We start from the raw sequence: 14,460 nt of genomic DNA, 5'->3' as shown, positions 1-14,460 counted from the left end.
AAACACCACAAAATCCTAAGAAAATATTTTCTAATAAAAATATGGAAGAGGGAGGAGGTGGAGTGATAGAAACAATAGACTACTTATTGAGGTTTCATTCCTATGACGTGAGTACCTCTATCACCAGACAGTGTGAGAAAGGTTGTGCTCATATAGGTACTGTAGGGTAATCTAATAACACAAGTGATTTGTAGTTACTACAGGTATTGTAGGCTATTGAACAACACAAGAAAATATATAACACACATAGACACGTTTCTCTGTTTAGCAGCCAGGGTAAATCCATGAACCAAGGAGAAACCAACAATCTCATTACACTATTTCATAGAAGGAAAAACAACTTATGAAATGAGGTTACAAAAGGGAAAACATACCGCACATCGATCATGCTTAGAATCAACAAGGAAATTCCATTTATCTTAACAGGTCAAAATAAAAAGTCCATACATTCAACACAATATCAGTGAAGCCCCCATGAAAAAAAAATTGAACCAAAATGGCATCTCAGAATTCAGACCCTGCGGGTGAAAATTTCTAGAACCAACCAACCCTTCTCAAAGTGTTGCTTCCCCCTTTTTATAAGAAGAGGTGGAGTTGGAATTACAGTTTACAAAATATCTCAGCCTAGGGCAAGCTGTCTGACGGACTAGCTGCCTGGGCCTGAGATGGCACTGTTGCCCAAAAAGATTACAATGGGGATTTGCTCCCTTTCTTGGAAATAAATGGAAATTGCAGAACTAATGAAATAAGGAGGAAAATGGAAATATGAAGGAGGATATGTCCCTCTGATGTTCTAGTGGAGGCCCCTGGCCAAGCCACGTCTCTGTCGTGATGCGCTTCCCTTGCTGCTTGGCCAGTTTCTGTCAATTCTGCCTTAACTTCCTGAGTAGATCATTCACTATAGCAGGGAGTGGGTCAACTATGAATGCCTATCGTGGACTGAGAAAGGAGTGTGTCCAGGTAGTCCTTTGCTGCGTGATAGAGTGGAGCACAATGTTGTGCCATTAAGTCTTCTTGAGTACCCCCCATATTGATCTACTACTGCACCATACTTCATTCACTGCTTCATCTGCTAACCCATACGTCTTCAAATCCCTGTATTGTGCTCTCAGGGCCTGGATGTAATCGAGGCTTTTACCTTTGAAACATTATGAATCCGCGAGCTATGATCCCCCTCAGCCCCTCTTTGGTTTAGCCCCTTTCTAGTTTTCCTATCATATGACCAGGGGCTATGACTAGGGGGTTAGCCCTGGGGTGCTAAGGCCTTTAAGCTCCTATCCGGGGGGTCTTTTTCCTTTGTTATGCAGAATACCACATCTCGATGAGTTATTGTGTTTTTCCTGTGGCGTTTCCCTTTATCCTTGCGATCGTCAATCTGCGGGATCAGGCCCACCAAAGATACCACAATCATAACCATGAAGAGGGGGACCATTTACCTTCTTTCTTAGCACTGGCTGACTCTCCAAACGTGGGAGATTTATAGGCCCAATTGCATAATATATCATGTCCGTGGGATTCCCACTTATAGCAATCGTAGGTCAGGAGAGACTGAGGTGCAAGAGTGCCTTAGCCTATGTGATTGTCGATCACCGATCTGTTGAGTAACATCATCATTGCCATGTGTCACCCCGTGAGTGGTGACACGTGTCACTTGGAAATTCCCCTAAAAGATCCCTGAAAATGTCGAAACAGAGTGACATGTGTCCCCCTTATGGCCACATCACCTTCCGTACTACCACGTGGAGGAGAGAGAAAGGGTCTACCCAGCCTTGGTTTTCCATGAAATCCTTTGTTAAATGGAATCGTCCCCTCCCCAAGGATTTAACACTTAGGGCCTGATTTATCAACGATTTGCGCTATCGGCGTGTTCCACCCCACGCAATTCCTTAAGGATGGCCCATCACAGGATTGCGAGACTGTAGGATCGTGGGACTGCAAGACTATGGGATCACAGGACAACGGGACTGCGGGATGTGGCACTTTGACATGGACGATATGTAGGACTGTGGGATGCGGAGCTTTGTCATGGCGAATATGCAGGATGCGAGGCTTTGACAAGGTCGAAATGCGAGATTACTGTGCCCGGCGCCCCTGACCTCCGATATGTGATACACAACTCTACCCAGACTTGCTAATAGCTGATTTGTGATATCAGAAATCGGTTGATCACTCATTCCACTGCATGCCTTGTTGCCACTTTAGAAAAGAATCAATTTACAATTGCGATCGACCCATGGTCCTGCGACATGCAATTTCCCTTTGTCCTTTGGTGTTTTCTCTTTGTTTTCTGGGATTTCCAAGGGTAATGTCAACATGCTCTATCTTTTGATCTAAAAGTCCATTCTTAGACTTCCATATACTGTTGGAAAGCTCTTTCCGAGCACTATGAAATGGAGATGATCTTAATAAACTTTGAGAGATTCCGTGGCCTAGGAAATGGCTTTAAACTTAACTACTTTTCTGCACTTTGGGCAACTAATAACCATATAAAGCAGTGAGTGACAACACCACCTAGATTCATAGTTTAAAATTTTCTTCACTAACATTTTCTCACTCATGTTCAATATCTTTTCCAAGTGGTTATGCCATCAAATAATTTGATTTGGTGTTTCTGCCAATGCAACCTCCCCATTGCCAACCATTAGCAAGTGATGGAGGGACGACAACATTTTTCTTGTTCATCTTTCCAATAGTAGATTTTGAGCTTCCCAACTTCAGGTTTCTCTATATTTCCTGATTTGCATTCCCGTATTGGTCCTAGCCACTAACATTCTTGAGTGTGGTGGTCCATTTTTCATGATTTGTATTCCTTTGCTGAGGTTTCTTTAACTCTATCAAAACTTTATATAGTTAAAATGCAAACTTCAATATGATAGGACTATATGGGAGCTAATTGTAGTTCTTTTTGCACCAATTCCCTATGTTCTTGTAAACATACCCAAGAAAACATGTTACTTAGGATGATGTTAGTGCTCAGATCGAACCTCGATTGTTGGCTAGATGGTGGAACATGTACTTTTGCTTCCTCAAATTTTTCCATGGTGGGAAACCTAAAAAATCACATTTTGTTTCGACTTTTGCAATAGGACCTTTACTCTCAATTCCACATCTTTATTTACAGACAACACTTTGATTGTTCCAAATTTTACAATAAGACCTCACATCTCTATTTACAGACAACACTCTACATCAAACCAACATCAATGACCACAATTCCTTTGACATCAATGACAACTTTTGTTCAACACAAGTTGTACATCATCATGCTAGAGTTCATAAGCATATGTTGTTCTACATTGGCCTACAATAGTTACCACAATTACTTTGACATCAATGAAAAACACCATTCATTAGATGAAAGCCATGAAATCTCATTGAGGTTGGTTGATCTTTGAAGTAGAAGATGATGTAGAGGAACAAGAAAGCCAAACACTAACAACTTCCTCATAAATACTTTAGAGAAAATAGGTGCTAGTACAAAACCATGACAAAGGCTTCAACAAAAGAAACACCATCAACCAAAAAACAAATAATGAGGCATGTAGATATGGAAAACTTAGCTCAAACATGGTGCAAAAATAATCATGAAGATGTCTGAACACCATCGCCATCACAAAGAAGAAAATACTAGCATTGTAATTAGCACAACAAGAGCAACAATATCTATCATTATCAAAGCCCCCCCTCCTCACATGTTGAAACATAACCATGGGAGAAGTGGGAATTAATAGTCTCTATCATCCAAAAATTTCCTCACTAAAATATAATTAAGGGAGTAGTTGTAATTAACATCTAATAAGAAGAAATTTGTACAACTATGCAATGGATGAGACACAAAGGTATGAATTTTGCAAGCATTTGCTCAATGATTCCACAACCATTTGTCAATGTAACCACAATTAATCCTGATGGCTAGCACTAGTCCATTGTTCATCCATCTACATCTCTTCTGTAATGATTTGAATGCGAGACTACTATATGACTAAGAATGTCGATGCCTAGGTGATTTCCTCTAATATCTATGAGGATGTTGACATGAATCAATTTTTCCTTTTGCAAACCCAAAGCTAGGTGCAATAACACTATCTTCTAGAATGACATTAACAACCATGTTTTCAATCTGTTTATCATAGTAAGTAGGGGCATGTTCGTACAACACATTAACCTAAATTCCTCCAACAACAAATGACGCATCTCTAGTCTCAACAAAGCTGGATGTAAGTAATGATGTAGTAGAAGGATCATATCCAATATCTTCTATTAATGTTTACACTTCGTGGTTAATAGAAATAGGGATGCCCCATCCATTATTCCTAAGTCCACCTTCAATATATCACATTTTGCTGAACAATCAAGATCCAATATTGATGGTGTATTTTTCAAAGCAAGGTGAAACATTAGCAGGTGAGCATGAGAGCTCAACAATATCATTCTCCTTTTAAGCATTATGAAGTTGTCTGGCTTGCAATTCAAGGTGCTAATTGTACTCTAGCAAGTCTTGAATGACCTCATCCTTATCAATCAACTATTCTGACAAGGCATCATAATATTTTTTTAGAGTTTCATATTTGAACAAAAAATCTATTGTTCTTTGTTTGAAGAGGGTTTGCTTCTTCATGAAGAAGTTCCATTGAGGCTTTTAAATGGCAAACCTCCACAACGCTATGACTATTTTTCTCCTCCAACTTAAAAATTTGTTTCTTCAAAATTATATTTTCTCATTCAAACAAGGACTCAACTTCCTTTTTTAGATCATAAAGGAGGTCAATAGTTTCTTAAAACTCATCTATAAGATTTTTGAAATACTTTCCCATGGTTGCTCCAAATTGTCAACCTTTGTAATTATTTTAGTGAGAATGGTCTTAAAGCTATTCTTAAGTCTGGAAATTTCCTTTTGAAAGATAGCAACAATAAGCTGAAAATGAAAAACCTCATTGCAAAGTTGTAGTTTTTTAACCATTATGATAAAATTTTCACAACATAAGTTGATTATGTGTTTTCACTAACATTCACAAAATGAAATGGCTGGAGAAAAATGATCCAACCCAATATGCAAACTGATGCATAAATTTTAGTGAACAATAAACTCGAAACATATATGAATATCATTTTGATTCACCCATAGATGGAAGATTACTTGGAGGCAAAGCATGGCTTAATAGAAATTGGTTCATAGGAATAGATCTCAAATACATTAAAAAAAATGATTGTTGACCGTATGAAATAGTAAACAAAAAGAATCATTGCACAAAACCCAAGAAACTATCAAAGTATATATATATATATATATACCCCTTAAAATAACTTTGTCAAAAATAAAAATAACGGAACAACTAAATTTATATAAATTATAATGTATCACCATTTAAAGGGAGTTTTTAGTTTTTATATTAAAAAATCAGCTTTTACGAATATCATTGCCAAGAAAAAGTCATTTCCTAACCACCGTTGAATATACGAGTCCTATACACACTTTTGGTTGGTGTTTCTAGACATCTAGAGTGAAGAAGCTGAAATTCTCGATTCTATTAGTGGTTTTCGGTGTGGGTAAAATATTTACTTCGCCTTCCGGCAGCTATATCCTGGAGGTTGAAGGAGTGGGATGCATATATGTCACTCGTGTATCCATCCCAACTAAATCACTACCATCAACAACCCAAATTCAAGATGGGAGGCCACTCAAGAAGGGGATACCTGGAATAGTGACTTAGAGAATACAAGATATCTGGACACATGCTCTTCTCACTCTCAATTCATGAAAAGGGTTGTATCTATACCTTTGGATTTTCCTGGCACTATGTACAGTAAACCATTGATGTCCAGAGCAACAATATTTTAAGCACTAAAGAACACCGTGGATTAGCGAAGAAAAAAACTTGTAAGGAGTTGGAATCTATATTGGAAAAGTACACAAAATTTAAACCACACAATAATAATATGAGTGGAGACTTTTCAATTCATCATAAAAAAATTTGATAATTACAGTAAATTGGTGAGGGGTATTTAAATTTTTTCTAACTAGCAATATCTCTAAAATAACTTGACATGTAATCACACACTAAATTCGATTTACTCAAAATATGACTTGACTTGACTCAACTTGACTCAGTTAACTAACTCTCCAAATTTAAGCAAACTCTTTGTACAAGAGTAAAACTTACAATCACACACTAAATTTGACTTTACCTAAGATATGATTGTGACTTTACCCAAAATATGACTTAACTCAACTTAACTGAATTAACTTAACTGAATTAACTGACTCTCTAAATTTAACAAACTGTTTATACTAAAATAATTAGCTATTTTAACAACTTAAACCAAGAAAAATTCTCAACCACCAATATATTTTAATCTTATTCCAACTTCCTTTTTGCTCATCACGAACTATCAAGCAAGTGATCTGTACACAAGATAAGCACACACAGATCGATGCATAGATCAAAGAGTACGCAGAAGTTTGTCACCATACACCAAAACCTTATGGCTAATATCCTAAAAATTAAATACATGTTCTGGGCTACAACATAGAAGGGAGGATGCAATTGATCTGTAAGAGAGAACGCACATTGTGTTAGACCAGGAGACAAGGCCCCGATTTAATGACAAAGTGCAAGTTTTGTAGCTGAAATGTGAGAACCTCCCTACCGAATCAAATGCACCACTAGTAAAGCAGAATTTCCATTCAGATCTAAACCATATCGAAACCACTCAAGTTAGCTCCGAACAACTTACTTAAGCGAATATAGCGAATCCAACCAAATTTATATTACTCAAGCAAGATCAAGAATTAAACATTAAAAAAAAACGAAAACTTAAGAGCCTCAATCACTCATGATATTGTATTAATCACATTCTAAAAGTATAGAGAGGACATCTATTATATTGTTTCTTTCTTTGTTAAATATAATTAACACACTATATAGCTAACTTATAGGGAAAAGAAATAATAAAAAATATCAACTCTAACACAAATTACCACCCAAAAAAAACATAGAAATATTTGCAATTACCTCACTAAAAGGAGTTTTGAACATAATGCTTAATGTAACTGCTCATAAATTTTTTCAGGTCGAAAAAAGCTATATTGCATTTATATCAGAAATATAAATAAAAACATTATATCAGTTCAGCTGTTCTTCATATCTTTGAAACTATACATAGGAGTGGAATTCACACCAAAAATAACACCAGAAGGTGCACCATCCAGAACTGGAGGGCAAAACTGTTCCACATATATGAGCCTATTATAGGAGCGACTAACACCAAAAAAAGTTCCCGTCAAGATTGGACTACATCTGAACAGAACTATCAGGGGAACAAGAAACATACAGCCATTTAAGAGCTGAAACTAAAATGGGCTCGCAGATCATAGAAAATTGACCGCAGAGAAATCAATCAGATCATAACAAACTGCTCCCCGCAACAAGAAAGACGAAAACAAGCATGGAGAACCTGCGATCACTGGAAAAGCAAGATTAGAGGATGATAAACCAACAGCGTCCAGAGAGAAACATCTGTTCTTAATAGAAAACAAAACCAGACAAAGATGAAAGAGCCAGAGCCAAGACAAGGTTAGAAATCAGGAGGAAAGAAGTCCTGAATGGATATGAAATAGCCCTCAAAGGAAACCTGCATGGACCATAAGCCTAGAGCCATCTGGAGACCTCTTTTGGATAAATCATCTGCACGCTGGTTAAGATCCCTCTTGATGTGATGAATGGAAACTCCATTTGATCTGTTCCATAAAAAGTTGATCCTATCAATCCAACTAGAGAGTTGCGGCTTCCTAATGATGTTCTTACCAAGAACACCATCAACCAAGACCTTAGAGTCACCAAATATGGAAACATCCTGGAGATTGATAAAGAGACAAAAATGAAGAAGGCCAGCAAGGGCCATTGCTTCCGCCTTACTGTTTGATCCACTCCCCCCGTTCCAGAAAATGTGGTAATGGCAATTTTCATTTATGGAGATAAAGACCCCACAGCCACATTTGCCACTCTGTTCAGCCCCATCGGAGAAGGCTCTCGGCATAGAGGACAGGTCCTCTGAAAGACATATGTGACAAAAAACATAAATTCACACACAAATCACATGAGCTAGGGCTTTTCTTTTGATCACACAAAACTTGATATTTACAATGAATATGGTGAAGGGTATTTAACCTTTTCCAACTAGCGACTTGCCTAAAATATCTTGAGATGCAACCACACATTAAAAGTTGTCTATCACTTAACTCTACTTACTCAACACTCCAACACTCAACACTTAGTTAACTAACTCTCTAATTTTAGCCAACTCCTCATGCGGGAGTAATTACAATTTCTAACAATTACAATATTAGATATCATTTTTGGGATTCGACTGCTTTAAATGACTTTCTTAAGGCAGTTGAATCCCAAAAAATTATATTTAGTATAATACACTACGAAAGACCCTCAATACTTAAATTACAATATTGTCAATATGAGTTGAAGTTAAAATTAATACTGAGAAATCTGAATCAAAGTTCAAAAATAATCTCAAATCATTAATTATAACTAAACTCACAATTTCCATAGTTATAAATTAAAACTAAACTCACAATTTCCATGGTTATAGAAATTTAAAACTGTATAAATGTATTATTCTATTCAAATGAATAACGAGAACAAATGATCTCATACATTAATTTTTATTTTTATTTATTTTTATTTTTTGTTTTGGATTCAATATTTGTATTACTGTTATGGTTTTCTAACTATATTGATCTCGTCGTAATTAAAAAAAATAAAAATGGTACCATATGCGCCACAGAACTATAACTTTTCTCTATTTAAAGGTTCATATGCTTATAGCTATGATAAAGATTATTTTCATTAGCTTTTCTTTTATTTCAAATTTGCTTTATTCTATCGATGAATTTTAATTTAAGCATTGGGACTATGTGCAGTTATCATCATTGTTGAGAAATTATTGAAGAAAAACATAGTGGGACCATAAGTTTTATCGGAATGACAAATCCGGTCTCCAAACCAGGTAATAAGTAGAGGATGATATAGAGGGTCAGGAGACAAATGTGATAACGCTAATATATTTTGTACAGGATAAAACTTCGGTCTCCAAACCAGGTAATAAGTAGAGGATGATATAGAGGGTCAGGAGACAAATGTGATAGCGCTAATATATTTTGTACAGGATAAAACTTCTTGAAAGGAATTTGTGAAACAATATATCTACTGTCTTGAGTTTTTGGGAACACTTTCATACTTAGGAAGAAGAGGTGTTGGTTAATTGAGTTTTTGGGAACCACTTACATACTTAAGAAGGAGAGGTGTTGGTTAATTATAATACGAAGGAGAGGTGTTGGGTTAATTATAATACGAACAGGGCAATTTTATCTCCGCATGGATGGAGCATTCTATGCTCCTCGGACGGTTGGAAAATTCAGAGATTAATATTATTGTTCCATATCATAACATTATTTGATTCTAAGATCAGAAATAAAGAGAGAGAGAGCTTACAGCAGAATAAGTGCCAACTCACCAACCAATATTGTACATGCTCATAAAAACCACATAGAAGCAAGAAGACTGCATCAATTGAATTAATCTATGTAAAAAAATACAATGCTCCGTTTCCAACCAGAAGCTACAATATAGTTACAGCAATAGTAGCTATTGCAGCAAAATTAACAGCTAACAACAATACAAACAACCAATTGCAGCAATAATAACATAGAAGTTGCAACAATGTAAAGAGGAGTTGCAATAACTATAAAGGAGTAATTGCAGCAACTTCGAGTTGCAGTAACTATAAAAAGTAATTGCAGCAACTTAATGAATGAAGTTGCAGCATCCACAGTCAACAGAGTTGCAACAATAGGCAATGAACATAGTTGCAGCAATGGGCATAGGGATGTTATAACCTTATTTGACTCTGCAGTATGTTTCCCTGCAAAACTGTTGTATTCATTTTTAGGATCATAAATAAATAACTACCAAATATTCATCTTATACACCTTTAAATGTTCAATATTAATTCTTTTCATCAATAAATAAATCATAAACTATAAAACAGAACTAAATAAAATTCCAACATTAACCTGAATTACTTCACCATTTATTTTATTCTATTATTATTGGGAAAGATGGTTACCAACATCACCGATTCAGGTTAGATTATTCTACTTTACTATATGATTTACTAAAAATTATTCTATTTTCTTACAATATAAAATTATTCTAATCTATTCTAAATGGGTAGAATTATTATAACCTTTTACAGGAGATTGATAGCCAGCCACGGCTGCGGCCTAACTCATCCTCATTCTACTTATTGTAATTGTCTGATGCTGGTAGCTCTGACATGGCTTCTTCAAAGACATCTTCGTCTGATTCAAGACTAGTCTTCAGCTGACCTTTCCTGAGTTCCTCTTGCAGGTGGCTATCCAAATCTAGTTCAAGACTAGTCCTTCTCGCTAGTTCTCTCGCTAGTTCTGCAGGAATACTATTGAGACTTTTGCAATTTTCGATCTGTAGATGCTTCAAACTTGGCATTGCTTTCTGATGTAAGGAAGGAAAACATCTCAAACAACAAAATTTTTGAATAATGAACGTTTCGAGTTGAGGAAATGCATGGGGTCCTCCAAAAGCTGCTGGAAGCGCATCACACTTTCCATTATTTGACAAGCGTAGCTTTTTCAGATGAGGAATCCTTTCCAAGTCTCTATAATGATTTTCACTGAAGCAGTCATCGGTATCTACCACCAATACCATAAGGTTCTGAAGTTGAACCATCTTTTGGGGCGGGGGCATCTTGCATTTGTGAAGACGAAGTATTTCCAGATGTTTCATGAAAGCCAAATCCATTGGCACAGTGCAGCGCTCATCGAATAAAGGAACATACTCTAAGGAGAAGGCCCGCATCTTTATCATGTCTTGCCACATCCACAGGTTAAGAAAATTTGATGGTGATGATATTGCTTCATGGTTAAATGTGACCGATAGGTGTTGTAGGAGGGTCAACGATTTGAAATCCCTGAAGTGAAAAACATAGTCTGTGTCTTCTCCGTTCAATACAACACCTTTCAACTTCAAAGTCCGTAAATAGCGGAGCTCTGATATTCCAGCAGGCAACATTTCCAATTTTTTGCAGCGCTTCACACTCAGATATAGCATAGATTTGTGGTCACCTATCCCTGAGTGCAACCTCTGAAGATGCATGCACTCACTAACATCAAGATACTGGAGGCTTTGGAGACGAGACATGGATTTAAGCAGCTTCACTATATTTGTGCGGGACAATTTTAGGAACTTCAAACCCTCTAAATTTCCAATAGAGCTGGGTAATGACTTTATCCCAGTGTCACTTAAATCTAAAACAGCCAGGTTTCTCAGATTGTTGAAAAGGTTTGAAGAAATTGATGCAAGATTTGTGTTCTCATGTAGCAATAAAGTGCGGAGCCTTCGACATTGGACAACCATGGCCTTATCAATTGTGCCGGATAAATGGTTTCGATTCAATGAAATTCTTTGTGCGCCCTGGCATTCAGCACGCACGGGTAATTTTCTCAATTCCTTTGCGGGCTTTATCAAGCATCTAACTTCCTTTAGAGATTCACAAACAGCTAAATGATGAAATAAATCCTGCATTTCAGAGTATTTTACACGACCATTCCAACCACCTGGGGAAACTTGGATCACACATTGATTAAATAATTCGGCTATGCAAGTGCTTGGTCCATCGTATGCATCATCTCGGTGAGGATCTACAGAGGCTAATTCTTCAGCGATCCATGCATGCACTAAATATTCTGATTTTATTGGAGTATTTGGAGGAAATAATGAAAAGTAACGAAAACAATACTTGAGATTGTTAGGCAAAGCTTGGTAACTTGACCTCAGAGTAGGCATAACCTGGGCGTTCATAACTTTCTCTCCATCTAGACGATTAAAGGCGGCTCGCCAGTCATTAGGAATCATGTTCTGGCCTTCAATGGCTGTTGCTATGGCTTTGATGGCTAACGGCACCCTCGAACATTTCTCTAAAATTACTTCGCGGAAATCCTCCAGCTCCTTTGGGAGTTTCCTTTCATTGAATGCATGTATGCAGAATAATTGCAAGCTGTTCTCATCTGATAAACAATTCATACGATGCGTATAATTAGCCCTCATCACATCTGAAACTCGGTTGTCACGGGTTGTTACTACAATCTTATCATTATTAATTTCCTGGCTGGTCCTCTGGGTCAACCCAATCCGTTCCAACGTATCTGTTTTGATGCCTTCATGCCACACGTCGTCAAGAACAAATAGACAACATTTTCCCTGCAAATGGCTATGAATCCTTCCTTTGAGCTCATCCACGTTCTCCCGCGCATTTTGTGGAAGCTGTATCTTCTTAGCCACCTGAAGGAGCAGCTTTCTGACCTTGAATTTCTGCCCTACTGAAAGCCAAACGATATGGTCGAAACGGTTTTTGACCTTTTCGTTTTGGATCACATGATGGACTAGAAGAGTCTTGCCTAGCCCTGCCATGCTCACAACGGCAATGACTCGAGGGTTGCATTTGTCTTTCCCCGATACTTTTTCACTGTCTTCCTCCAATATCTTTTCTTTGATGATGTCAATGTCCTTTTGCATGCCCACAGTTTGATTTTCAGAGGGAAACGAGCTGTCTTTATTTCTCTCGTCTTCTGAATTATATTCCTCCTCTGAATTATTTCCATGAACACTTTCATGAGTGGACTTTATCTGACTGACCAAATTCATATATTTGTTGCCAGTCTCATGTATGGCCCTGATTCTCTCCTTTAATTTCCTAATACGTCGACCCATCCTATAGTTGAAAAATGGAGAACAGAAAAAGTGGTTGCCACGCTCCTTCTTGTTCTCCTCGCATTGCCTTACAATGTCCTGAGCATCCCTGGCAAACTCCCCAAGCTTTTTCAACCATATGTTGACTGAAGCGGAGCTGCTCTCGTCCCCCACGTCATTCAACACGGATTTAACAGCAATAACGTCCTCACGTATGGATTCAAAATCCGCTTTGAAATTGATAGCCACCGATACCTCTTGCTGGACCTTGTCAGCGACGATGGCGCTCAGTTTATCAGTCAGCGTGTCCAACCCCAATCCTGCCATGTTTCCTCACCTTTCTTTCGTTCCTTCACGAATCCTCACTCTATGAACAAAGAACAAGAAAACTAACACCTCCTGCAAACAAACCAATAGTGTAATACCTGCACCGGCTAACGCAACTTCTTCACTCTGGATCAGCCCACCAGCGTCCGATATCAACTGAGATGATGCCATCGCCGGAGATTATAAGGCTGGGTAACCTTTCGCTACCTACCTTCCTTCGAAGGTAAAGGATAACGTACTCACCCTTCGCTTCAGGAATTTTCACTTTAAGCTTACGGTTCTGGGCTACCTCAGTCTTTGGAATCATATCCGCTTTGTCTGCCTCAGTGACCCAAGGGAGAATAACTTTATTCGCAATAAACAGCATCTTGTGTGTTGATAGAAAATAGAGAGTGCAGTGATTGCACACAATAAATCACACTTAGGATATTTTTATTGATCACCAGAGGTATAAATATTTACACACAATAAATCACACTCGGATATTTTTATTGATCACTGTTGGTTGAAGAAGTGAAATAATGAAGAAAACAGGAAACTCAAAGATGAATAACCAAGATAAGAAACTGAAATATAAACTGAATGTTTTATCTACCAAATTCTCCGTCGCTACATGATAGTTTTATATGACTAACTATAGTTACATAACCAACTATTCGTTACAAAACTGTTTAACTACATTTACCCAAATTCGTTGTCAAACTAACAAACTCCACCTTGACAACAATTTTCCCATTCATCATCTTTCCTGCAAGCCAAGAGAAGCTAAACACCACCGCAACTTCTCTATTGTAATTGGCTTTGTGAATATGTCTGCACAATTTTCTCGTGTATGGACCTTTTTAAGAGCTACTTTTCCACCATCGATCACATGTCTCAGAAAATGATATCTCACATCAATGTGCTTGGTTCTGCTGTGATAGGCAGGGTTTGTGGCCAAGTGAATAGCACTTTGACTGTCACAAAGTACACTCACTTTCTCCTGCGTTCTTCCAATTTCATCGAGCAAACCCTTTAACCAGATTGCTTCTTTACTGGCATCTGAAGCAGCTATATATTCAGCTTCGGTAGTGGACAATGCAACCGTGTCTTGAAGCTTTGACATCCAACTAATTGCTCCACCTGCAAGAGTAAAGACGTAACCTGTAGTAGATCTTCTTTTGTCCAAATCACCTGCATAGTCAGCATCGACATATCCGCAGACTGATCCTTCACTACCATTAAAGACGATGCAATGATCTCTTGTGCCTCTTAGATATCGAAGCACCCATTTCACTGCTTGCCAATGTTCTTTACCTGGATTTGCCATGAACCTGCTGACAACTCCAACTGC

At 37.6% G+C, this 14,460-nt stretch overlaps 1 protein-coding gene across 1 annotated transcript; it reads right to left on the bottom strand.

Moving 5' to 3' along the window:
* Nucleotides 1–10,313: 10,313 nt before the first annotated feature.
* Nucleotides 10,314–13,127, bottom strand: LOC149175828 (putative disease resistance protein RGA4). The gene has a single exon (XM_089421257.1). It carries the CDS (start codon nucleotides 13,125–13,127, stop codon nucleotides 10,314–10,316), a length of 2,814 nt encoding a protein of 937 aa, XP_089277383.1.
* Between the last annotated feature and the right edge of the window lie 1,333 nt (nucleotides 13,128–14,460).

The sequence above is a fragment of the Pinus tabuliformis genome, chromosome 4_1 (assembly GCF_031772625.1).
Source record: "Pinus tabuliformis cultivar Carrire ecotype Pingquan chromosome 4_1, CPIR1, whole genome shotgun sequence".
NCBI lineage: Eukaryota > Viridiplantae > Streptophyta > Pinopsida > Pinales > Pinaceae > Pinus > Pinus tabuliformis.
Note: the sequence above shows the minus strand (reverse complement) of the source record. Positions and strands in the feature narration are given on the sequence as shown.